This window comes from Nyctereutes procyonoides, unplaced genomic scaffold (assembly GCF_905146905.1).
Source record: "Nyctereutes procyonoides isolate TBG_1078 unplaced genomic scaffold, NYPRO_anot_genome, whole genome shotgun sequence".
NCBI classification, from domain to species: domain Eukaryota; kingdom Metazoa; phylum Chordata; class Mammalia; order Carnivora; family Canidae; genus Nyctereutes; species Nyctereutes procyonoides.
This window is the reverse complement of record NW_026575139.1, coordinates 33,436,427-33,462,031: the sequence shown is the minus strand read 5'-3', so window position 1 is coordinate 33,462,031 and position 25,605 is coordinate 33,436,427. Positions and strand designations below refer to the sequence as shown.

General features: G+C 53.0%; 1 protein-coding gene across 2 annotated transcripts in view; it reads right to left on the bottom strand.

The window, feature by feature from the left end:
- SPTB (spectrin beta, erythrocytic) overlaps positions 1-25,605 on the bottom strand; it is a 122,666-nt gene that overhangs the window by 3,268 nt on the left and 93,793 nt on the right. For both annotated transcript variants that reach the window (XM_055304504.1, XM_055304505.1), the window contains exons 20-34: positions 25,189-25,452; positions 24,550-24,756; positions 23,966-24,055; positions 20,143-20,421; positions 19,537-19,667; positions 18,185-18,389; positions 17,571-17,945; positions 15,940-16,184; positions 14,464-14,602; positions 13,934-14,018; positions 12,948-13,144; positions 12,611-12,660; positions 11,940-12,018; positions 2,599-2,846; positions 96-269 (exon numbers count right to left, since the gene is read on the bottom strand). In XM_055304504.1, the coding sequence (XP_055160479.1) occupies positions 96-269; positions 2,599-2,846; positions 11,940-12,018; positions 12,611-12,660; positions 12,948-13,144; positions 13,934-14,018; positions 14,464-14,602; positions 15,940-16,184; positions 17,571-17,945; positions 18,185-18,389; positions 19,537-19,667; positions 20,143-20,421; positions 23,966-24,055; positions 24,550-24,756; positions 25,189-25,452 (2,768 nt within the window). The remainder of the gene's footprint in view (positions 1-95; positions 270-2,598; positions 2,847-11,939; positions 12,019-12,610; positions 12,661-12,947; positions 13,145-13,933; positions 14,019-14,463; positions 14,603-15,939; positions 16,185-17,570; positions 17,946-18,184; positions 18,390-19,536; positions 19,668-20,142; positions 20,422-23,965; positions 24,056-24,549; positions 24,757-25,188; positions 25,453-25,605) is intronic.

Sequence of the window (25,605 nt, the reverse complement as noted above, 5' to 3'; positions counted from 1 at the left end):
TTAGGCGTGGAGCTGGTCTCACACAGGGAGCTCCTATCCAGCCACGAATGCTGGACTAAGCGGCCAGGGACAGCCAGGGACAGGAAGGGCCTCACCTCAGCTTGAAGACATGCTTCTTCTTCTTGTAGTTGGCAGCAATCTCACAGATGGCGTGTCTCAGGGCCAGGGGCTCCTCCCCATGGTAGGGGACCCCCAGAGCCAGGTTTTTGGCATCCTTGTAGAAGGTCAGCTCACTATTCCGGAGCACACAGTACAGATTGTTCCAGGACCTGCGAAAATACAGGGTACAACAGTTCTGGAATCCATTCTTACAGCTTAACCAATTTTTTCTTTATTACACCATTTTTGCCCCAATAAGTAATAGCACATTTTGCAGTTAAAAAAGGCAATAAAAATCATCTGCATGTAATTCCACTACCAAAAACTAGCTATCGTTAACATTTTATATATTTTCTTCTATTCACATATATAACGGGTGGCTCAGTCAGTTGAGCATCCAATTCTTGGTTTCAGCTCAGGTCATGATCCATGCTCATCAGGGAGTTGGGCACCATGCTTACTTAGCAGGGAGTCTGCTGGAAATTCTCTCCCCCTCTCCTGCCCCTCCCACTCATACCCACTCTCACTCTGTCTCTAAAAATAAATCTAAAACAAAACAAAAAACATATCATGAATATTTTTACATATCCTTCAAATCTTTCCTAAAAATAATTTTGAGTTGCTATATGGTACCCCATTCTGTATATAAATAATCCCTTTAGTGATGGGCCTTGTAATTACTGGAAATTTAAACAGTGCAATTTAAACAGCACTGTGATAAACATACATAAATCTTTGCTATAACCCTGATCTTACCTTGAAATACATTTCTAAGAAGTAGAATTATTGCATCTAAGAACGACTGTGTAAACTTAACTTTCAAAGCCTTTCTGCATCCATGAGTATATGTGACTCTCACCACTGAACTGTGAATAGAGTAGCATTTTGTTCTGGTTATTTTTTGCTTTATTGAGATATGCCCAGTATACTGTCCTAGCATTTTTTTAAGAAACACTTTTGTGTAAATCAAGACTCAACTGATGTTTGGTGACAAGCTTAGAAGCTCATGTGTGGGCTAACCTCAGCCCCTTCACTGACCAATGGGACATGCGGTGACTTCACTTTTCATAGAAATGAATGCTGGGGAACAGAGCAACAGTAAGCTTTTCGTCCTCCTCCCTCCCCCCCTGTAGGGGGCAGGAAGGTGGAGGCATGCAGGGCACAGAGGGAGGAAGGATAGCAAGTTCAGAGAGAACTTGACCTGTACTGGACAAGCTGGCAGCAGAGCCCTTTCATGGAGCCCAGGATTCTGACACCCAGAGAAGATCCTCCAGGAAAGATATATCTTTCCTGTAGCTCTTACTACCTTCTTTGAGCTTGTACCCCAAGGAAGGCCGTTGCTAAGGAGGAGCTGTATCCTGGAGTAAAATCCTGCCTTGAACAAATGCCTTCTCTGAAATTGTTTCTCTATCTGCAAAATAGAAACCTTGATATCACAAGGTGGTTGTGAAGATGTAATTGGTCTTCACAAAGCCTGGCACATAGTAGGAGCTCAGTAAATGCTGGTTTCCCCATTTCTGGTGGACTCTGTATCAATAATAAACTTCAGGGTGGTTGGGTCCCCAGGTTCATTTTTGGAATTTGAGCTTTAGCATGTCCCCCTGCCCAGCCCAGACTCTGTATGCTGCCACTTGGCCCTGGGAACATGGCTGGCTTCAACCTCGTGATGCTGCTCTGTGTCCATGAGGCCCTGGCATAATGCCTGAAAACAGAGGCCCCCAGGGACCTTGGGTAGAAAGCCCTGGACAGACTGAACTCAAGGACATAATTGCCTCAGGGCCAGGAAAGGACACAGCCTTCGAATGAGTTCCTCAGGGTCACAGAGTTGCTGTATGACAGCACTGGGAGGGACCTCTGGAAGCCATGTATGCCAACCCCATTCTCCTATTTGACAGCTGGGGAAACCAGCCCAGATTGGTTAAAAAGTGGGACTTGGTCAAGATCTGTTGTTACTGTCAAGACCTTACCTGTTACCCAGCCCTGGGATAAGAATAGTAGCTAGTATTCACTGAGAACCTACTCTGTGCCAGGCTTGGGAATCTGTACCAAGGTGGCAGGTTCTCCTCATCATGGGGAAACGAAGGTGGAGTAACTTCTACAGGGGCATAGGGTTTGAACTCATCGTTCAAACTGAAGATATGCTCTTCCCATCATGCTGGCCCAAAGCGGGGCCCGGGAGTTCTCAGAAGGCATTCTCCCGGGGATCCCTGGGTGGCTCAGCGATTTAGCGCCTGCCTTGAACCCAGGGTGTGATCCTGGAGTCTCGGGATCGAGTCCCACATCAGGCTCCCTGCATGGAGCCTGCTTCTCCCTCTGCCTGTGTCTCTGCCTCTCTCTCTCTCTCTCTCTCTGCGTCTCTCATGAATAAATAAATAAAATCTTAAAAAAAAAAAAAGCATTCTCCCCTACCACATGGCTGTGGTGTTGCACAGGCTCTGCAGGTGGAGAAGCCCCTGGGAGCCGCCTGCCCCACCCACCGGGGGCCCCTCCCTCACACACCTGTTGGATGCCTTCTTGTTGGGCCCCTCCAGGTCATGCTTGCGTCCCAGGTAGCCCTCCATCTGCACGCTGTACCCGTGGTCCCGCTGGGCTGGCAGCGTTGTAGGCTCATCACCCTCGCTCAGAGGTGTGTCCAGGACCTTAAAGAGAGGCTCTGTGGCGGGCCTCTCATCCCCACTGGATTTCTCCTGCGGCCCTGGAGGGAGGGGCGGCTGCAGGTCCTGAGGCCACTGCCTCTCTTCTTCCCCCTGCTCAGGGGCATATGGGAGGAGCACACCTTGCTAGGGGTTCAGACCCAGGGGTGGCTACTCCGCAGGACCGGGAAGTCTGAGCCCACCCCCACCCCCACCCCCCACCAGCCTGGTTCCTCTCTGGTTCTGCTTCCCTAGACTCTGCCCATGCCTCTGGCTCCCTCCTCACTCCTTCCTGACCTCTAACGTAGTGACCGGAGATTCTTTGAGTAAGCGGAGGGGCCTGAGTGATGACTTCAATGCTGGGGCTTTCCGGTGCTACTGGCAGAGCCCTGGATCACTGCGTGGCTCCAGGCCCCTACCCCTGCTCCTGCAACTGAGTTATACGCAGGCACCAGCAAGATTTCATATGAAGGCTTCCACTGCTGACACAGGTGTGAAAAACATGTTAATGGATGTTGAATGGAAACCGCTGGTACCTGCTTGTGTCTAAGGCCCCGGAGCCAAGGAGACCCGGCCATAAGTCTCGCCTATCACCTTATAAAGGAGAACCTGGATCCTCCCTGGTCACAGTGCTGGACTAACTGGTCCTGCTCCCGTCCTTGCACAGGGAGTTGTTGGAGTAGGGCAGTGGTTCCTAACCCTGGCTGCCTTTTACAGTCACCTTGGGAACTTTAGCAAAATACACCCTGGAGTGGGGTCAGCACGTTGGTGTTTCTGAATAAGCTTCACACTCTGTAAAGAGCAGCTGAAGTCGAGAGTCACCACAAAAGAAGTCATTGCTTTGGGGGAAGGCTGTCGCTTTTAGTTCCCTGTACTTCCCTGTGGGTGGTGGGGTGCTCTGCCCCCTGCCAAGTGAGGGGTGTACATCAGACATCCACAAGGAGGGGAGCAGACCTCCCATTCCCCATATGCAGAGGCCTTTGTGATCTTCAGAAGAGGGTAGGACTGATGGCCGCAGTAGGGGGCAACCAGGAAGGGCACCTATGGGTAGATTCTGTGTGCCAAGTGAGCATGAGCGAAGGCAGCCTAGCTTGAGCCATCTGGTCAGAGCCCTGCCTCAAAGGCCTGACTTCTAGAGACCTTACAGCATCAAGCATCAGGTCCTTGAGCAAGTTACGTCCAGACCCGTGAAAGAACAAGGGCCTCAGCCGAGGAGGCCCAGAGCCACCCCCAGGCAGGAGAGACCACCCCCTTTGCTATTTGCTTCTTGCCTGACAAGGTGGAGGCCTGGAGGAGCCAGAGTAGAGCAGGGACCCTGTGCTCCCCATTGTGGGTCCTTCAGACCATGTATCCCACCTGAAATAGAGAAGTAGTGGATGGGAGAATGTGGACACTACATTGATAGCAGATTGAAGCTTTACACCGAAACACACTGGGTATGCTTTTTAACAGCTCGAAGTGACCAAAGACTGCCTAAGATGGTAGTAAAGCAATGGACGGACTCAATGCAGATGTCTGACGCAGTGGTTGGAAGAAAGGTAGTATCCCATTGAATTAGGACTGTCCAGTATATAGTTTTGAGTTGGGATTCCAGTAAGATCTTTAAAGAAAGGATACTATGACTGAAAAGTTAGAAAACCACTAACCTCGTTTAACACCTTCAATCTACGAGGAAATCTATGGTCAGAGAAGTTAAGTGACCTACCCAAGGCCACACAGCTAATAAGTATCAGAAGTGACAGCATGCACTCTAGAATTAGGCCAGGGATTTGTTTTGTTTGTCTTTTTAATTATGTCTTTAGGTCTTTCGTCTTTTCCTGTCTTAGAGCCCCATGAGAGCTGTGGCTGGCTCATACTCATCTTTAAGTATCTGTAGCATACTTGTATCTAAAAGTGTCTGCAGTGAGCTAGCATTGGCCACAAGGATCTAGAGGCCCCAAAGCCCTGCCTGGATCATCCTCTAGCAGGAAGGAAGGGCAGGATTGGCAGGGATGAGTCTGGGAGCCTGGGTTTGGGCTTTTGCTGGGGCCTCAATCAGGCCACCCCTCTGATTGGGTATAAAGCTTGGTGGGGGTGGGGGTGGAGGGTGGATCATGAATGCAGAAAGTGGAGCCTCTTTTCATCCCCTGCCTCTCCATCTGGCTGCATGCTCCTCTTGGTTATGGGCCAGAGCTTTCCCTGCACCTGCTGTGGGGTGTCAGAGAAGATCCTCACTGCCACGTTTGCCTTTCTCACTCAGCTCCTGCCCTCCTGGGACTGGTTTTATTAGGGACTGTATCCACATATTCTTCCCATGCTTCTGTTCTCTCTCCTTTCTCTGAAATAAAGGCAGATTTTTCCAGTACTGCCTCCCAACTTAATCCTAACCTTTCTTCTTTTTCCGCCTAATAAGCGCCTGACTCACATTCCCTAGCAGGGACATTTGGAGGCCATGGCCTGCATGATCAAAAGTTACATGGCCATGTCATGGGTTTGAGAAAATAGGGTTTTCCAATGTATGCAAAGATTTTTTTTCTGTGCTCTTGACTGTTCATGTGGAGATCATTTAAAAGCCACTCTGTCCCCTCCGTGGCTAGGGCTTGAGGAGGAGCCAAGAATGAGGGCAAGAGGTGGAAGTGTTTGGCAGTTGATGCCCCCCTCCCAGGTCTAGGGCCAGCAGAGCTGCTCTTCTGGGCCAAGGGAGGAGCCACTGATGAGAAAGATGGGGCATGGTGGCCAGAAGGACCTTCTTTCCCAGGCCCCAGGGGGAAGACAGCTTTGTGCTGTCTTCTTAAAGAAAGCTAGGGAAGGGCGAGGAGGAGGTGAGCATTTTCCTGCTGCCCCTGGAACTATGCTGTGCTCGGATATGAAGAGACCACCTTGGCCTACAAGGGAGGGATCTGTGGACAATAGAGCACCAAGAGGGGATGGTAGGTGAGGAGCTGGGGCCCAGAGCTGCTACATGTGTGCTGTAGAGACAGGCAGGTCCTGCCAAAGGGCCCTGGAGAGGGGAGATGATCTAAGATTCCCTTCTCTCCTCCGTGTTGTAAGGTAGTCGGCTGCTTCAGTCCCTAGCTCATGAGGATGGTGCACAGATCACACCTGTACTGTTGAGGGTACCTCGCCTGCAGATACCACTCCGAGGGGCTGAAAGAGGGGGACTGGAGGAAATTCTAGGGCTCAGGCTGGAGCAGTTGAGAAGTCTAGACTATAAATTGGAGTGACAGCACGAGGGAGAATGGACTGAGGTGAGGGCTGGAATAAGGGGAGGGGCTGCCTGCAGTGTGGAGCCAGGTTCTCTGGCTTGGGGAACAGGTGGGTGAAGTGGGGGCATCTGAGAGGAGGGTGGGTGAGCTGGCTGCTGGGATCACGATGTCAGAGGAGGGCAGGGGACAGACAGCATTGGCTGCCAGTTGGGGGACATTGGGAGGAAGAGGCACAGAGAGGAGAGGCTTTGGGGATCTCACAGGATTGTAGTCAGACAGGGAGAGGCCTCAGTTCCTAACAGACAGAGCATGGCCACCTCTTCTCAGAATCTTATAAGCTTGACTTTTAAGGGTCCTGGCTTGCTAGGAAGCTGGCTTGCAGGGGAAGTAGGCAGAGGGTCGGAGGTCTTCTCCACAAAGGAGGTTCAAGAAGGGGAGAGAAGGGGGGACAAGATGCGTACATTTCTGCTCTGGACTAAAGGAGTTGAAGGTGTACTTCCAGCCCCAGCCAGCTGGTGGCGTAGAAGACAGCACACAGATGACCAACTCTCCCAGCTCTCAGGAGAAAAATAACCTGGCCTGGGACCATGGGGTGTTTTGGAGGTTCTAGAAGATGCTCAGTGAGCCCAAGCAAGGAAACACAAGTGAGGGGCCTTCTCTCTAAAGGAGAGACTGATAAGCAAGAACAAGGGGAGGAGGATGCACCTCAGGAAGAGCGATCCCACCTGTGATGTGATAGTCATGCCCACTGATCTCACAGCAAGGACTGAGCTCAGAGTGTGTATACAAGGGGACTAAGGGGGAGGTGCTCTGGGAAGGTTGGTTTGGGAGGGCTTTGGTGATGCTAGAATTCACATGGAGAATGCTTCTTTTAAGAGACGAAGGACTGCAGTGATGGACAGAGCAAAAATGAAGGGAAAAATGAAGACAAGTTATCTAGTAGATGCCAAAAGTTCTACCTATAGTCTCTCTCCCTGTACTTACACCTGTGAGGCAGGTCTCAGGACCACTTTCATGGATTCAGGGAAGTGGGGGTTAGGAAGATTGAGCAGCTTGCTCAGCCACACATCCAGAGAGGAAGCAGATCTGTTTGGTCCCACACTGTGTTCTTCCTACAAAATCCTGCTGCAGATACTTACTGCTCCAGAGGAAAGCACTTACCCAATGCAATTCTCGGTTTAAAGGAGACAAGATGAGGCAGAGAAAACCTGAAGGGGCCAGAGGAGGGGCTTGGGGCCATACAAGACCTATCACCGGATGCCTCAGGCACTCAGATTGTGGGGGGAGCCAGCCACTTCCACAGCAAAGAACTGTATGGAACTCCCCCAGTGTCTGCTGCCTGGGCGCTTGTCCTCTGGAAGAGGGGTGGGGCGGATTGTGCACCATCAGCTTGGGAAGACAGTTCAGAAGACAGTAGTTTACAAGAGAAGAAAAAGAGATAGTTTTGTTGGGTTGAAAGCAGCCGGAGAAATGAAGAGATGGCAACTTAGGGTGAGCAGAGACAAGTGCCTCCAGAGAAGGTAGGCAGGAGCAGCTGGGGTGGAGGGCTTTCGCGGGAGGTGGCATGAGGGGGCAAAGTGGCTCAACACGGGACCCCAGGGGACAGCCATCTGAGATGACAACTGGGACACCAGGGAAGATGATGGGGCGGGGGGGGGGGAACCAGGTGAAGTGAGAGGAGTGTGCAAGGTCTCAGACCAGGATGGGGAGACCTGGTTCACTGCCATCACAGGCGGGAGGACAGTGGGGCTTCCTTGGGAGCAGTCTTCACTCTTCCTGCCACCAATGTGGGCTCTTCCGATCCCTGCCCTGGAGAAGCTGGTGGCTGCTTCATCCTGTGGTGACTCTGAGCCAGCCGCTCAGAAAGGCTAAAAAGAGTTAGATGTCTCCTCCCCCATCGAGATCCGACCCCCAGTGCTTAAGTTGGCAGCTTCAAACCCCATTTATGAGATGCCTCCAATGTTAATTGGGTTCCGTTCTGAGTCTGTATTTGGGATGCTCTGAAACACAGCTGGGGAGAAAGAATTCAGGGGCAGCCTTTGGAACCAGGAAGGCAGGGCCAGGAAGGTCAGCACGGAGGGCTGAGCACATCCAGCAGTGGACAGGGGTCCAGAAGTTGCCTGGTGCATCAGGGTGCAGTGCCAGGCTGCAGGCAGAGCCCTGCTCACCAACGCTGATTCAGGCATCCTGGGGAGAAAGGGCCACACCCAGGTGTAGGGGAAAACCTGAGTCCTTCCCAGGCCCCTTCTGCTCATTATGAACAAATATGATTCGCATCCGTTGAAAAATGCCTGAAGCAGCAGCTCCGTCGGGCCTCATGGGCGGGGAGAAAGGACGGGGAAAGCTTGCTTGGGCAAGAAGCAACACAGCTGCTCCACACACACCCACATCCCGTCCGTCGGACCGCGGAGCCCGGCCTCTGGTCGCTGCGTAAAGCTTCAGGCTGCCTACCAGGGAGGCTGCCAAGGGGGGACAGCAGCTGGAGCCAGCCAGGCACCGGCTGAAAGGTATTCTGGCCGCGACCCAGTGCCTGCTGGGTGCCTGGGCCATGTCCCCCACATTTATAAGTGCCGGTGACTTCCCTGAAGTCACAGCAACTTCTGAGACTGAGGGAAAGGAAGGCACCTAGGCAGCTCACTCTCCACCTTCTTCCCTACAGGAGATGCCCAGTCCTCTCTGGGGCAGCCAGCTGCAGGCAGTCTTGGAAGGTCCCGGGAAGAGTGACATCTGTGGGCTGTACTTGGGTAGGAGTTTCCTCCAACCCCCTGATGAAGGTGGGCCTGATAATGAATACCACCCAGCAGCTGCTTTCTGGAGGAGCCTCACATCCCCAAGGCAGGCAGGGCAGGACTACCCATAGCGGCAACCCTGAAGACTGACTCTTGCCACGGCCCCTAGGAACACCAGTCCTTTCCAGGGATTTCACTCCCACTGACCCAGCTGCCTCCCATTGGGAGAGCTCCTTAGTGGGCCCTAATTCCCATCCCAAAGCCAAGAAACAGATGCAGTGCACAGAAGACATCCCAGCAGTGTTGGCCGGGGACCCTGATGCCTGGGGTGACTTGGATCCTCTGCAATACCATTTTTCCTCTGTGAAAGCAGTCACAACATCTCACCACAGATGTTACACCAGGGATTCTGGGCCTGGAAGGTGAGAATGCTTAAGGACACCCCAACCCCTGAAGGGAGTATTAGGGTGCCACTGGACCAGGCACTAAAGAAGAAGAGGAATGGCTCAGCCAGCATCCAGGCCCCCATCCAGTGCCCGGGGCCCAACCATCTTCAGGGTACAGACCCTGGCGGGAGCCAAGGCCCAACCCTGCCGGTCTTCCCCGAACAAGGACAAAGGCAAACACCTCAGCCCTTTACCTCTTCTTTCCCATCTCCAGTCTCACACCAACTAGTACCTGACAAGCGAACAGGCTCCTTAAAACTAAGGATGAGACCAGAGGAAAGCAGGGGAAAGCCGCCTCTCCCAGCTTCTCCCTTTATTTAGGTACATTGATGACATACAGGAATGTTCTGGACTTTCTGTAATCCCTAAAAGGGGGCTTTATAAGGGTGAGGAACCCCAGGAGGATTAGGTGGTTTGTTTAAAATCATGCAGGAAGCTTCCAGCAGAATTAAGGACTAGAACCCAACGTCCTGACTTCCACTCCAGAAGTTTTGGCTTTTGTGATATCTTGTTTTTTCTGCTTGGCCTCACACATACTTACATACTTACCTGTGTGAATAGATTGTTTTTTTGTGGTGGTTGTTTTTTTTTTACCAGAACATGCTCTAATGTGGGAAGGTGTGAGGAAGGCAATGCGTTGGACAGTGATGTGCTTGAGGAAGAGCCTGACGTGGCAGGGCACTGCAGTCCCTGTGCGACACGTGCACCCGGGGAGGACGGGGCTGGGGCCGGCAAGCTGGCCACCCCGTGGTGTGCAGCAGCCTAGGCAGGGGTTCCGGTGCCCGGTACACTCCCATCTGTTGCCCCAAGCAGGAAGCCAGCATGCACTAGTGATGGGTTTCACATAAAGCAACATCACATGGACCCACTCTACAGGGCACCCACACCAGAGCACACACACGGGACAGCAGGAGAGCCACCATGACCCAGGCCAGGCCGGAGAGGGGGCAAAGCACACTGCCAGCCCTTCCTGGGAGAGGCCTGCGGTTTCTGTAAAGTGTCCCAGCCTGCACGGGACCCATTTTCCTCTCTTCTCACATCAAAGACCAATTGGATATCATGCCCTCCCTTGGAGTTTTGCAGATCCTCAAAAACCCAACAAAGGGCTCAGAAAGGAGAAGTAGCAGAAAAATTTGTTTCCATGAGGCCTCAGGCCTGGTATTCACTTGATTTGCCATCCAGTTTCTTCCCATACCAAACACAGGCACTTTCCCATCTGGCAGAGTGGCTGGCTCTCTGGGAAGGGGCTCAAATGTAGGCTCATTTCCTCCTTCCAGAGATAAACTCAGGTGCAAGCACGTTTTATTCCCCCAAACCCAGTGACATTCAGGTGCTGGATGGAGGCAGCTCTGATGCACACATAATTACATTAGCACAGACGTACACGACACAAATCACAGAGTTGCTCAGGTGGTCACAAAAGAGCCTGCAGCCCCAGGACACCACTGCATGGAGACACACAGGGATGAACAGCCCAAGCACAGGCAGTGCAGGACAGTCCCAGCCCCAGCGTCCACAGTTCGTGCAGCCCCCAGAGTTCTCCTTCCAGTAGGGGCGGTCTCTGGGGAAAAGGGGCCTGGGACGAAGTCCACCAGAGACCCCACATGCGATGATGGGAGCTTCAGAGGGCACTTGTGGGAGGGAGGGACCCTCCACTGGGAGCCCAGGAGTGCCCTCTGCTGGACACGGAGGCTGGTGCAGCTCAGAAAGGGAGGACTGGCCAGGCTGGAGGCGGGGGGCGGGGTGTGTGTGTGTGTGTGTGTGTGTGTGTGTGTGTGTGTGTGTGAAGAGTGAGTAGGGCTGAAATACAGAGCTCACCAGGATTCTGCATGGGATATATTCATGATTGTTCTGGGGTGGTTGGTGTATGGGAAATCTCCATCTAGAGTATCCATCTCCCTAAAGGTGTAGGCAAGCTGGGTCAGGCAGTTGGACAGGTGGGGTACATGCACTGGTGAGCCATGCAAGGCACGGGCTGAAGTGTTGTCTTCTTCTAAGCTGCTCTCCAGGGCCTTTCTCCCAGACTGGGGTTACAGCCTCTTGGGCTCCCTGCACAGACACCCTGGGTCTTCTCAGTGAATGGACCTATTCCTTCCTGAAGCCATGTGCACCGAGCGTTTGGGAGCTGTTCTGTCTTGGATCTTCCCAACACTTCCATCGGCCAGGACTCAGATGCACACCTTCTTTTCTACAAACTGGGGGGACTAGCCTGGTGACCCAGAAGCCCTGGGGCTTTCCTTCACTGCTGCAGGGCTCCTTGAGGCCTAATCCTGCTTCAGAACTAGCTCCACATCCAAGCTCACCAGCCCACAGGTGTCAGGCCAGGGAGCACCAAGGGGAGGGGGATCTCTGAGTAGGAGGGAGGGATCTGCTAGAGGGCTGGTTGTCCCCACTTCACTGGCTGGGGCAGGCGAGATCGTATGGTCTATTTGTGAGAGAGAGTGTGTGTGTGTGTGGTGGGGGGGCATGCTGTATTAAGGATGGAATGAGAGGGAAAATGGGAGAATGGTATATAAAAATAAATCTTCCCTGGATAAACTGTTTCTCCTAATGTCGATGGTGATGTATCTGTACAATAAAATTTATTAGACTAGGTAAAATCAAACTAGTAAGAGTCATGCCAGTGGGCCGGCATGTCAGTTTCCTCTGGGGTGAAGGAAGGAGCGGGGAATTATTCTAGAAATTAAGGAAACCTAAATAAAAAGAATCCTGATCTGAAGGAATTGTCTGGAAGAGTGGGTGGTGCGTGCCTGTCCTCGGGTTCTGCCCTGGCTGAGCCTAGTAGGGATGAGTGGATTCTGGCAGCAAGGACTCCAAGGAACCAGACCATAAGGACAGGAAACTGACCGGGGACGTCCTCTCGGTGGTTGTGCGATGTGGACCTCGGGGAGCCTCCCCTGCTGTCTCGCCTTCTTCCTCTTGAGGCCTAAGGAAGACGCAGCCTCTCTTTAGAAACCACCTCGACGAGGCCACTGCCTCCCCTCAAGGCCCAGCTCCCCACTCTCCGCTCCCCAAACACGCTCCAACTATCTCCCAGTCCGGGGCTCCCAGAGCAGGGGGGGGGCGCGTGTTGTTTCTGCACCAGGTCTTCAGGCCGAAGGTGGATTTGTTTTTTTTTTTTTTTAATTTATTTATTTATGATAGTCACAGAGAGAGAGAGAGAGAGAGGCAGAGACATAGGCAGAGGGAGAAGCAGGCTCCATGCACCGGGAGCCCGATATGGGATTCGATCCCGGGTCTCCAGGATCGCGCCCTGGGCCAAAGGCAGGCGCCAAACCGCTGCGCCACCCAGGGATCCCCCGAAGGTGGATTTGGGGGAAACAAAAGCTCCTCTCTGCCTCTAGGCTGCAGACACTCCAGATTTCTCTGGCTACTGGCCCAGGTGTGACAGGTCACATGCGCATTATTAAAACATCAGGGGGGCTGTTTCTGATTAAAGTATCCTCCTTCCCCTTCCCACCCATCCTCCTCTGCAAAGGTTCCTGCCAAGTCCACCGCCTGGCCCTCCCTACACTTACCCGCTCTCCTCCTCGGGTCTCTCTGGGGTCTGGCGTTCTTTTAGCTCCAGCTGGGGGAAGAAAAGGCCCAGGGTATCAGAGTAGCCACCGAGAAGAGCCTGCTTGCTGTCAGACCAGCCTTCCCTAAAGCTGGCTCCCAACACACCTGGTGTTTGTTCTTTTAGAAATTACTCCTTTATGTCTTTTGTATTTAGAAGTACTTCCCACGTCTCCGGTTTCCTTCCCACTCTGCTGCTGGCCAAGCCTTTTACACTGACTGTGGGTGCCTAACGACTTGAGATACCCCCCAGGGTGTGGCTGCGGGGGCTGCGGGTCCGTTCCCTGGTTCCCGGCTCACCGTAGTGGGCTTCTCCAGGGCAGCGAAGCGCTCCGCCCAGCTGGCTGTGGATTTCTCAAAAGCCTCATGCCTCCTGATCAGCTTCTCCACACTATCCACCGTGTGTCCAAAGTCCCGGCTGGCCAGGTAGGGCTCCTGGGCAATCAACCACGCTTCGGCCACGGACGCGTCCCTCGAGAACTGGCACACTTCCAGTACTGCCATGGAGAGCAAGCCACAGACCCGCCGCGGGGCCCAAGGGCCGGTTAGTACGCAGCACTGAGGCCGCCAGTGGCCAAGGAGCGGGCGGTCAGGCAGGAGGCCTTCACAGGTGTCCCTGAACCACCTGGACACCCTGCTCAGCGGTGGCCACTCCCTCCCACACCATGTGGGGCGGGCGGGGGGGCTTCCTCTTCTCTATCCACAGTTATATTTGAAAAACACATTAGTTAGAACAAATACTAGTTTGAAAACAAAACATAACTTAGATGTCTCCTTTCGAGGAGCAGGCTTTTGTCCTGAATGCTCTCTGACCAGCCCTTGGCTATCTCACACAATCGTGTCCAAGCAATCTTGGAGCCATCAAGACTCATGTGTAGCTCCTACCTGAGTGGTAGGATTTTCCACCTCTCCTGAGTCTCCAGCTGCAGAAGACAGAGATCTGACATGCCTCAGATCAAACATGTGGGAGGCTCTAGAGCCTTAACCTGACCCCTCCCCAGGCTACAGGGATACTGGCCTGGTACGAGTGGCAGTGTCCTCCCAGTAAAGGCTGAGCCACTAAGGCTCTGCCTGGACCCAGGTGGAGCAGAGGGCAAGCAAAGAGAGGGCATGCTGGCCAGTTAGGGGCGGGCTTCCGGCAGCGGGCCTGTGTGGGTCTGTTGTGTGGACCCCTGAGGTGTGTGGCCCCAGAACCTTGTTGATGAGTGGTGCTCTGGGGGCTCCTCTCTCTAGGCAATCAAAATCACCTGCCCCCACCTCAGCAGGACCCTTTCCAGTGCACTCACACATGCGGAGTTGTTCCTGACGAGCCTCCCACTTCTCATTCATCTCCTTTCTCCTGGATAGCACCTGCTTCAGTTTCTCGCTAATCTGTGGGAAGGGAGAGAGAACAATTCGGGCTTTCCCTTGTCTGAGGTGGTGTGCAAATGGTCCTGCAAAGGAGTCTGGGATTGGTCACATGGACCTCACTTCAAGTCTTGGCCCTGCCACTTGCCAGCTGTGCAACCTTGGGCAAGTGACTTAACCTCTCTGAGGCCCGAGTGCCTCTCCTAGGAAATGGATGTTGCCAACGCCAAAGCACGCACGCATGTGGGTGGTTAGGTGGGTGATGAGCCTGCTCTCCCCTACTAAGCTGCCAACCTTAGGTAGGTTTGGTGGGGCTCTAATCCCTGGGCCTGCACACAACCCCGATGCTCTGTGAGTGAAAGTCTCCCTCAGGGAAACCATGGCCCACGGCTCCCTCCCAGGAAGCTCTCTGGCCTGGCAAGAGTACAGGCGAGAGTACAGGCTTATCTTTACCCCGCTGTCCTCTCACCTCCTCCGAGGCCTGGTGCTGCCTCTGCAGCAGGGACTCCCCCAGCTCCAGGCAGGCGCTGAAGTTTTTGCTCCGAGTGTCGATCTCTGCCTTGATGCCCTGGTGATACTTCATGAGCAGTTCCACTGAAGAGACATCCCTGGGAGGTGGGGTGGGGTCAAGGGGTCGGGGAGGGAGTTTGGGGAAGAAGGAAACTCTGGGTGACTCCGGCCTGCCTGATGCCAAGTCTTGCCCAACAGGGCTGCCCCCCACCTGCCTGGGAATCTGACCCCACTTCCTTCTCTCTCTGGGCCGCCAGGGAGTCCTCTGCTAATCCAGCCCCAGCAGGAACGCTGGTGCCCTAGTATCTTCTGTTGGTCAGTTGGCAGGGGATGGGCTGGGGGTCTGGGGACCCCAAAAAAAGCCTGGGAATATTATTTGACGATAAAAAGAAATGAAGTTCTGACACTCACTACAACGTGGATGAACCTTAAAAGGATCGCACTAAGTGAAAGGAGCCAGTCACAAAAGACCACGTACTGTATGATTCCCTTCCTGTGACGAGTCTAGGACAGGCAAATCTGGAGAGACAGGAGGCAGATTTGTGGCTGCCAGGGGCTGGGGAGAGGAGGGAACTGGTGGGCAATGCCTGTGAAGGGGTACAGGGCTACCTTCTGGAGTGATGAAAGTCTTTTAAACTTAGATTGTGGTGAGGGCTGTACATGGTGATCATGCAAAAACCCCTGAATGGGACATGCTAAGTGGCTGAATGGTATGTAATGTGAATTGCATTCTGAATAAAGATGTAAAATATACAGTCTTGGGATGCCTGGGTGGCTCAGTGGTTGAGTGTCTGCCTTCGGCTCAGGGCATGATCCCAGGGTCCTGGAATCAAGTCCCATATTGGGCTCCCCGCAGGGAGCCTGCTTCTTCCTCTGTCTCTCTTTGTGTCTCTCGTGAATAAACTTAAAAATATATATATAGTCTTGGCCGTTGGGACACGCACTTGAGGGCAGAGGGACATAGATGGGCCAGCGACCTCTGCCAATAAGACAGTCCGTGGAGAGCCGCTCCCTGCAAAGGGTCTCACTGCCATGAGCCTGCCCCTACCCATCATGGACAACAAGCTCCTTCCTAAGCTGGGGGGTACGGCCTCCACACCCCAGCCCTGGGGGAAGAGTGCACAGTCCTGGACCTGCCTAGCTACAGATGTGTGAAGCACTTGTTTTCACTGACAGCTGTGGTCATTGCCCTGCTGTCATCAGGTCTGAATGGCAGAGGTCTTTCTTGCCACTCTTAGGGCTCCCTTCATTCTGAAATGGTCGGTCCCTCCAGTAGATGCCGAGCTGCCCAGTTTCTGCCTGGACCCAGCCCCAGATGCCCCCACAGTCCAAGACCACCCCTCCAAGGAGGAGTCCTCGGGCAATGCCCTGGTCTGCCAGCCTCTGGGACAAAGCAGCTGAGGCGTGGGGCTGCCTTGAGGATGTCACCCCTTACCTGGGCTTCTCCTGGGTCTCAATCTGTCGGATGATGTTCTCCATCCAGGAGAGGAGGTCTCGGACCATGCTGAAGAAGCGGAATTTGTCTGCTGTGTCTACCAGCTGGGTGCGGCGGCCGGCACAGGCATCGAGCAGTGCTTGCCACGCGGCAGTCACCTCCTGCTCCTTGTTCAGGATGGCTTCTGCTTTCTCCCCGGCGTATGCCGTCTGCAGGCGGGTGGCCACATCCTGGAACTGCTGTACCTGTGGTTGGGCAAAACTGGACATTGTTCCCCAGAAAGACATGTCTCTGGCCTCTGATGGGCAAGGGGTCTGTCTCCTTCAGGTCTTCCTTCCCAGGGCTCTTCTGGAAGGCAAGATCTTCAGCCTCCCACCAATGCTGGGGGACAAGGCTCCCTGGTTTGGCCTCTGTGGACCCAAGCCATCCTTTGGGTTTTGATGAGGATATGGGAGTGAAAGGGACTCTCTGCCCTGTGATCTCCCCAAGAATACTGTAATAAGAGTACCTATGGGCCAGGCATGTTTCATAGGCACCCTATGAAAGAGGTACTATTGTGATCCCTGTTTTTGACATGAGGACACTGAGGCACAGGGAGCCAGAGTGAGTGGCCTGAGTCATTCACACTAGGAGAGGGGTGCAGATTGGAGTCCCTGCTCTTAACCATTCTGTCTGCTGTCTGTTCAAGGAAGGGGCTATACCTATGAAGCCTCATTCCTGAGATTTCAGTGGCCTGTGCCCACCTCAGGGGCTGTGGCACCCCCAAAGCACAAGATGGGGCATGGCAGGCCCCATCTCCAGCTGGAAGACAAATTTCTAGGTTTTCTTCCGAGTGAACCAGGGCAGGACCCACCTTGGTGTCCTACCCCTAAACCCCGCTGGGTGGGTGTGGGCTCCACAGTTAGCCTGTCTCTCCTGGGCCCTCTGGAAGGCTGCCAAGGCCCTGGCAGCAGGGGCCCCTTGCCGTCACCCTTTCCATCATGCTAAGTCCTATGGAGCCCTATGGACCTGCAGAGGTGCCTCAGGGGCACCCCAGTGATAGAGGGAGAGGGTCTAAGCAGATCCTGGGGTCCCTCTAGCTCCCATGTAGAAAGACTGAACACCCTGGTAGCTGACAGCATGGAGTCTGCGGCCAGGATGCCAGGATCTGAATCCCAGCACCACTGTTTATTAACACATTCTGGGGAACTTGTTTACTCTCTGTGCATTGCTCTCCTCATCTGTAAAATGCCAATACTGCTAGTACCTACCTTGGAGGGTGGCTATGGGAAGTCCGTGACTACATGTATCGCTGACAGCAGTACTTGGTGCTAGAAAAGCACCATACGTGTGCTCACTTGTCACACTGTTGCATCACCAGAGAAAGAGTCTTTTAAGGCATTTTATGCTTTGGGTTTTTTTGAGGATTCAGTTTGAAGAACTACTTCAAGCTAAAAAATGAGTGAAGGCCACAGCCCCCAGCCTTTTGGCCCTGAGCTGTTGCTTTTCTACAGAGGTGAGATCTCCTGGTGTCCATTCTTGGGGGTTCACCTCTAGAAGCCAGAAGAGGCCTTGACAGCCCAGGGTCCCCAGGAAGAGGTGGATGGCAGGTCCCTGGAGCCTGCAGGTGGGCAGCAAGGGGCAAAAGTTACCTGCAAGCCCAGCAGTTGGAGCTCTCGCTCAAAGGCGGTGTGCACCCGGTGGAAAGACTCTGCAGTGCTGGCGTCCAGCCCCACGTCCTCAGGCAGCTCACGGTGCTTCTCATCGATGAGGCCCAGGATCTCCGTGCCCGTGTAGAAGTAGCGGTGCAGGTCATAAGAGGCGGCCAGCAGCTGCATGCGCGTGTCAATGAGCTCCAGCAGGTCCGCCCACATTTCGTTCAGCCCATCCTTCCACTCGGCGATGGTGGCAGCTTCGCTGTGGCCTGCGTCGATGAGCTGCTCGATGATGAGGTTCACGTTGTCCACCCGTTCCTGCCCAATCGCCCCAGTCTCCCGGGCAAAGTCCCGGAACTTGTCCCGGAGCAGCTGGATGTGGGATAAACAGAAATGTGGTTATTAAGGCCCCAGGGCCTTGTCATGACCCCAGCTGCAGACTTTCTCAAAGTGGCAACCAGGGCAGCCTAAGCTCACACTGGTGTGTCTCCATCTCTATGCAGGAGTGTGTGTGTGTGTGTGTGTGTGTGTGTGTGTGTGTGTCTGGGATGACTGCTCCTGTGTCTAGGGCTTCAAAGAAGACAGGGAAAGCAGTTACTGTGAGTACTCACAGTAACATGGTCAAAGTCCTGCCCCATTTCAGGGGAAGAGGCCACCAGCTCCTTTTCTGCAATCCACTGCTCCAAGTCATCTGCCTCCCTCTTCAGCTGGAACAGGTGGTACATGTTCTCCAGCTTCCGCCTGCGTTCTTCTGCCACGTCCCTCAGCCCAGCATAATGTTTATCCACTTGTCCCTGAAGTCGGATGATCTGCTCCCTGGAATTCCAAACGAGAAAGCACTCAGAGATAAAGGCAGAGAGCCCTGAGCAGCCAGCTCAGAGGAGCCGATCTACAACTCCCCAGCCCCATGGCAGGGATAGATGAAGCCAAGGGAGGAGAAAGGACAGCAGCTTTTCCCAGGAAGTGCTGGCAAAGAAAGGAGCCATCCCTGAGGCCACAACACCTCAGGGGAGGTCCAAAAACGTGTCCTGGCTGGACACCATGCCTCCTACCCCTGTCCCTCACTCTGGGAGGCTCAGAGAGACAAAAAGGGAGTCCCTCATTGTTCCCCCAAGGAGGCCGATGACGCAGCAGCCCGGATGGGGCCTGTAGGGCCAGGGGCACAATCCTTAGGGTGGCTGCTGAAGCCCCACAGCTGTGGATGCCCTGCAGAGAGCTGAGGACAGGACCGGGCCTGGGGAGTGCAGCCTGAGGTGTCTGGCCCAGTGGGCACCCATCTGCAGAACTGGCTAGACAGGTGGGATTTTCTATCTTCACACCTATATAATGATTTTTCTGAGACACAGTGAGATCCTGAAGTACCTTCTGGACCATAAAGGGAAGAGCAAAGTTACTCTGGAGTATCTCTTGGCATAATCTAACTCTTCAGGAGATTGGAGCTCTTGATTCACCAAGAGAGTATAGTTTTCTACCCCATTTTCTGATCTTTTTGCAAACTAGGTCTCTGTTGGCCTTGTTTGAAGTTACTCATGCAAAACCAAGGCGTGAGGGCAGCCCGGGTGGCTCAGTGGTTTAGCGCCGCCTTCAGCCCAGGGCCTGATCCTGGAGACCCGGGACTGAGTCCCATGTCGGGCTCCCTGCATGGAGCCTGCTTCTCCCTCTGCCTGTGTCTCTGCCTTTCTCTCTCTCTGTGTCTCTCATGAATAAATAAAATCTTACAAAAAAAAAAAAGAAAAGAAAAAAAGAAAGAAAGAGAGAAAACTTAAACAAACAAACAAACAAAAAAAAAACAAGGCGTGAAATGGAATTGGACCAATCAGCCTTCCAGAAAGCAGTTGTCTCAAACCCAGTCATCCCAGAACCTGTTGCTGTTTTCCCACTGGGACCTGAGAGGATCCCGCTTGGTGGGGCCCCCGGCCCGATGCCCGTGACCCAGCCAAATCACTCCAGGTGGCACACGCACCCCTCAGGGTGGCCTGCAGACAGCAGGCTCTGGGCCCTGCCAGCCAGCTGCTTGATGTTCCTTCCGTACTCCTCCAACGTGTGCTGCTGCCTCAAATGCCGCTTCAGCATCACAATGGCACCCTCTTCATCCTAGGAGGCATGACTGTCAGGGCACCTGCTCCTGGAGGTGCCTGAGACAGGGGTGAGGGGTGGGGTGCAGCCAGGCTCGTGGGACCCTCACAAGAGAACTGTGCATGATTCCTTCCTGATACTTATTTCCCAGCAATACCCTACCTTCCTCTTGATTCTTTTCTGCTACCCATCCTCCCAGGTCCAGCTCTGATCTTCTGGCCCCATAAAGACCTCCTTAGAGACACCTCACCTCATCTCCCCCTCCCTCCCATGGCAATCCATCAGTACAGAATCCGTGGCACGAAAAAGGTGAGTAAATCTTGGGTTAGATCCTATCTAAGTTGGCAAACGGGGCACCCGGCTGCAGGGCGTATATTGCGGCGGGTGTCCTCACACACCTGGACTGTCATTGGGTGGCTGCCCACTGACTGCCCAGCCCCAGCTCTTCCTCTTGGCCTTGACTCCCAGCCTGGCACCCCCGGCCCGGGCCAACCTTGGGAATCTCGTCGGAGATGATGTAGAGCTCTTGCTCACTGATCCAGGCCTCGGCCTCGCCTGCGTCCAGGTAGTACTGCTGTGCCTCGCTGGCATCCCGCAGGCGCTGTAGCCGCCCGGCCGCCGCCTCCTGCAGTGTGTTCCACGAGCCCTGCAGGTGCCCCAGGCGCTCCTCGATGTCCTGGCAGTCGATTTCTGCCGCCTCCACCAGCTGCTGCCCTCTCTGCAGCACGTCCTCTACCCGTGGTGTGTGGCCCAGGATCTCGTTCTGGAGCGTCTGTGGCCAGAGGGGAAGGGCTCGGAGGTGAGGCCTCCCCACTATGTAGGGGGCCAGGCCTGCATCAGGTCACCCAGGGCCACCTCTGGCACCTTGGCAGCCTCCCACTCAGGGAAGCTAATGCAGAGCAGGTGGTGGCCATAAAAACTGCCCCTGACCATGTGCCAGGCACAGTGCTAGGCACGCCACAGTATTCTCCGTCTGCCACCCTGCAGCCTTCTAGGATGAGTGCGGAGCAGTTAAGTAACTTGTGGGCAGTGAGTGACAGTGCTGGCATTTGAAATTGGCTCTCTCTGCTCCCTATTCTTCCTGCGTCTGAGCACAGCCTGCTTCTTAGCTGTACGTGTTGGAGAAAGGAAAACAATGTTTAAATGGCCTTTGACATCTTATTTTAGCATCCCTGGCTCCATGTGAGACAAGAGTTGACTGTTACTCCTTGTCCAGATTTTAGGATTTTGGCTCTCCGTCCCATTTCTATTTCTCAAATCTTTTGTGAACCTTGTATTATTACCTACTTAAACACGTGGTCACCAAAATGGCATTTTCCACTCTCTCGGGTGACTAGATCACCTTTTTCTTCCATGGGCCATTACCCATGAGTGACTCACTTTCTGGGTCCGAGCCTAGTTGCTTCTTGCATGTGGGCTCTCGGCTCCTTACACTTAATCTCCTCCCTTTCTACAATTTCCCCATGGCCTTTAAAACCATCTGGAGGGGATCCCTGGGTGGCGCAGCGGTTTGGCGCCTGCCTTTGGCCCAGGGCGCGATCCTGGAGACCTGGGATCGAACCCCACATCGGGCTCCCAGTGCATGGAGCCTGCTTCTCCCTCTGCCTATGTCTCTGCCTCTCTCTAGCTCTCTTTGTGACTATCATAAATAAATAAAAATAAAAAATAAAAAATAAAACCATCTGGAGGGTGGGGGCAAGAGCAGTACACAAGAGCAGTACAGTGACTGTCAGTATTTAAAATACACAGAACCGGTCATATCCACAAGCCACCTAACTAGCTGAAATGTATTTTTACCTTTATATTCAGAATCTCAATCCTGACACTGTTGCGTAGTCTATGCAATTGAACTCAAACAACCATGGCGTCAGCTCTGTGTGCCTCTTTCTTTCCCTGGGATCTTACCACCTCTGCTAGGGATCCTAAAAGGTTTTTCTCTCTTTTAAAGCAATTCCTCTCTAGGCTTCTGTGCAGTGTGCTTCCTTTATGACATATTCTTCCTACGTCATGTGTCCCACACACAGTTATGCAGTTATTTCCTAAGTCCTGGGCCTCATTCTCAACAAGGGACAAGATCAACAAGACCCCTGCCTTCATAAAGCTTACACTGTTGGAGAGGGAGCAGACGGCAAGCATGCAAATTAGTGAATAAATGTGGATACTGGGTGCTATGAGAAAAATACCCCAACGAGATCGAGAATGTCTGCCGAGGTGTGCTGGTGGCTCCTTGAGCTGGGGAAGTCAGAAAGGGGCTCTCTGAGGAGATGGCATTGAGTGAGGCATGAGTGGTGAGGAAGAGGCAACCACACAAAGATTTGGGGGAGGAGTGTTGCCAGCAAGAGGGAAGAGCGAGTGTAAAGTCCCTGGGGTGGAGCAAGCCAAGACTATCTACAGGCCAGAGAGAGGGCCAGGAAAGCTAGAATACTATGATGGAGGGTCAAAGTGATGAGAAGTGAGCTTTAGAGGAAGACAGGAGCCAGATCAGGTGGGACAGAGGTTCTCAACCCTGGTTGCATGTTGAATAATCTGGGAAAACATACATAGGGCCCTATCCTCAGGGGTCTTAAGTAATTGATCTGAGGTAAGAACTGAGCATTTATAGGTTTAAAAGTTCCCCCAATTAGGGAATTAGGTGATTCTAATGCACAGCTGGAGTCAAGAACCATTCATGTGGTACCACGCAGGATTTGTTCTAGTTGCAATGGATAACCTTTAGAGTAGTGGTTCTCAAAGTGGGATTCCAGACCAACAGCATCAGAGTCACCTAGGATATTGATAGATATGCAAATTATCAGGCTCTACTCCCAAAGTCTGATTCAGTAGACCTGAGACGGAGCCTTGTCAATCAACTGTGTTTTAACAAGCCCTCTGGGTGAGCCTGGTGCATACTGAAGTTTGAGAACCACCACAGTAGAGGGAATGATAAAATGAGACTTAAGCTGTAGCCAGTCTAGCCTAGAGTTATCTTTACTAGGCCAGCCATGCTCTCCCAAAAGACTATCTTCCCCTTCTCGGTGAGGGAAATCCCATCCATATTTGTCTTGCCCTTTTCCTGAAACAGCAATCTTCATCCAGGGTAGTTGAGAATCTTTTAGGCAATGACACTGAGGCCAGACAGAATCAAAGTCTTGGGTGTTAGAAGGACAGATGTTGGCTCATTTTACAGTTGAGGAACCTGAGGCCCCAAGTATACTGTTTTCTACCTTTAACTGGAGGTTGTGGTGTGAATTTAACACCTACCCATTACCTTCTAGCCCAAAACCCTGCCTGTGCCCACTGGAGCCTTTGTGACTAGGTCATATCAACTGGAAGCAAAGGGTTGGAGGGAGCTTTTCAGACACCTCTTCAAATGTAAATCAGATCCTCGCACAGTTTCTGGGCGCTGTGAGATGTCAGATGCTGTTATTTTGAGGAAGTACTGTCTGCCCTGACCTTTCTTCCCCAAGGAGCTCAATATTGACTGGCATTCTGGGACACACTGCTTTTCTCTGGGATATGTTCCCAGGCTCTCGTTGCTCTCAGCTGTGGCTGCCCCCACTTCCTGACCCAGAGGGTAGATCAGGCAGGAGGAGTGACTTTCTACTCAAGAGCAGGGTCTGTGGCCAGCCCCTGGCTGGACACAGAGGCACCATAAGTCCATACAACTGGCCTTCGTAGAAGATATAAGAGGATATTCATAGTCCCGATACAGGAGGAAGTATAGTATCTGCTCATTTCTGGTTTGATCAGGGCCACAGAAATTACCCATTAGGCTTAAGAAAGAGCAGAACAGCAAATGGTATTACTCCAATGGCTCAGGGACCGAGTTTAGTGGCTTCCTAATGGGGTTTGAGCCCCATGAGTATCCTCATGTGGCAAAAGAAATGGAAACTACTTGCCCTGAGGATACCTAACAGGCCAGGCTCAGTCCTGGAAGAGGGGCAAATCAGTACTGGGAAAGAAACCAGGAGCTCTGGGCTTCCTTTCCAGGAGGCCATGGGATACAGAAGTAATAAAGTACATTAAATCCCAGGCTAGGGCCTCTGGGTCCTGTACTCACTCATCTATGCTCTGATGGTTCTGAATGGCTCTAAACCCAAAGCATCTGGACAATCCCTTACCAGCACTGGCCCTGCCATGTACTTCCCAGAATTCTCTCTGCCATCACCTAAGCTGCTCTTTTTATGGATCTGGGGGCCCCATAGCTACCAACAAGAACAATAATTGGCTGTTGTTGGCCTTCTACAGGTCAGGGCTGGGCTGGGCATTCTGCCCTGGGCAGGGCATGGGCAGGGCAGGGACAGGTGGGGGTACTTACCAAGTGAAGAAGGACTCACCTGATTCTTCTTCATTAACAGCTGCACGGTTTGTAGATTTGTGCCATAGTTGGCTGACTGGGCCAGAGGCAGCCTCTCTTCCACCCAGAGCTGTAGAAATCAGAAGGCAGGGATAGCTGATGACAATCATTGCCACCCTTTCCCTGAGCATTCACCACCCTGGGTCAGATAGAGCTCTCTCCTGCTGTGTCTGCCTGGTTCTTCCCAAGGCCCCATCAGGGTTTTGTCCCCATTTTACAGATGGGGACACTTAGACATTTTGAACTGAGGTTCCAAGTAACTTGCTTCTGGTCATACAGGGGGAAGGTAACATAGCTGGATCCTGAACCCAAAGTCTCTCTATCCCAAAGTCCATGACTGAGTTATCATTCAAAAAGCACTGGCTTAAAAAAAAAACAAAAAAACAAAACAAAACAAAAAAACAACTGGCTTTTCTTTCATATTTAACGTAATCATCACAATGGCTCTGGGGTCACAAGGTGAGAGGACCAGACATCTGCTAAGAATTGCCCTGGGAGGCAGCCAGTTATCCCGATGGCAGCTGCCGGCTCAGCCTCTGGGAGTGAGGTCTGCGGCCAACTCACGGTCTCATCCTCTAAGTCCCTGCTGATCTGCAGCTTGGCTCGGGATGACTCCAGCTGCTTCTTCCTCCTCTCCAGGGGCTCCAGGAGGTCCAGGAACCGCTTCTCGATGCTCATGTCTGCATCTCCCGCCTCCTCTCCCAGCGAGGGCACCTGGGCAAACAGCTCCCCCAGCTCCTCCTTCCGCACATTCACTTGGTCTTCCACACGCTGGGACACAAGGGAACAGTGTCGGTAACAGCTTTGGCACCTGGGCAGCCCACGTCCTCTTCATCATCTGTATCCTATCCATCCTTAAAGGCCCAGTCTCCCCCAGGAAGTCTCCCTGGATGTCCCAACTCATCCTTCCTAATCCACAAGTGCCTATCCTATACTTCTCGTGCATGTTTTTTTTTTTTTAAATTTAAATCCCAGGATCCCTGTATTACCCACTGCAAAGGAGCAGAAGATGGGTTTTGTAAAAGGCGAAAGATTTATTCGATCTGAAGAGAAACCAGAGTATAGAAGATGGGTTTTGAACCAGGAGACATTTTGGCTCAAGCCCAGCTAAGAGGAACAGAAGGAGTAATTACTTTCAGGTTTCAGATTTGTTCCCCAACATCTCCTATTCCAACATTCCCAGTCTACAACCCACTCACGTGCCTTCAGCTTAGCCAACATCCGGTTGACACTGGTCAGGTCCTTGCCCGGGTCATCAGACCGCAGCTGGTCCTCCATAGCACTGATCCACTTGCTGAGGTCTGCATGGGTCTGTGAGCGCAGGTAGGAGCTCCTGGCAGCTGAGAGGTGCTGGGCCCTCTCCAGTGTGGCGGCCCGAAGCTCATCCCAGAGCCGGTGCAAGTCTTCCAGCCTCTGGGACACCCGGGCTGCATACTGGGCCTTCTCCTCCATCAGCTGCTTTCCTTCCTGTGTGGAGAAGCAGGAAGGCTCATCATCTGAGGCTGGGCAGTCTTGGAACAGCCCTGTTCCATGTGGCTGCCAGGGGTTAACTGAAGGGAGATTGGGGAGTCAAAGAATCTGCCTAGAACTCAGGTGAGGCTCAACTGAAAGACTGCACCC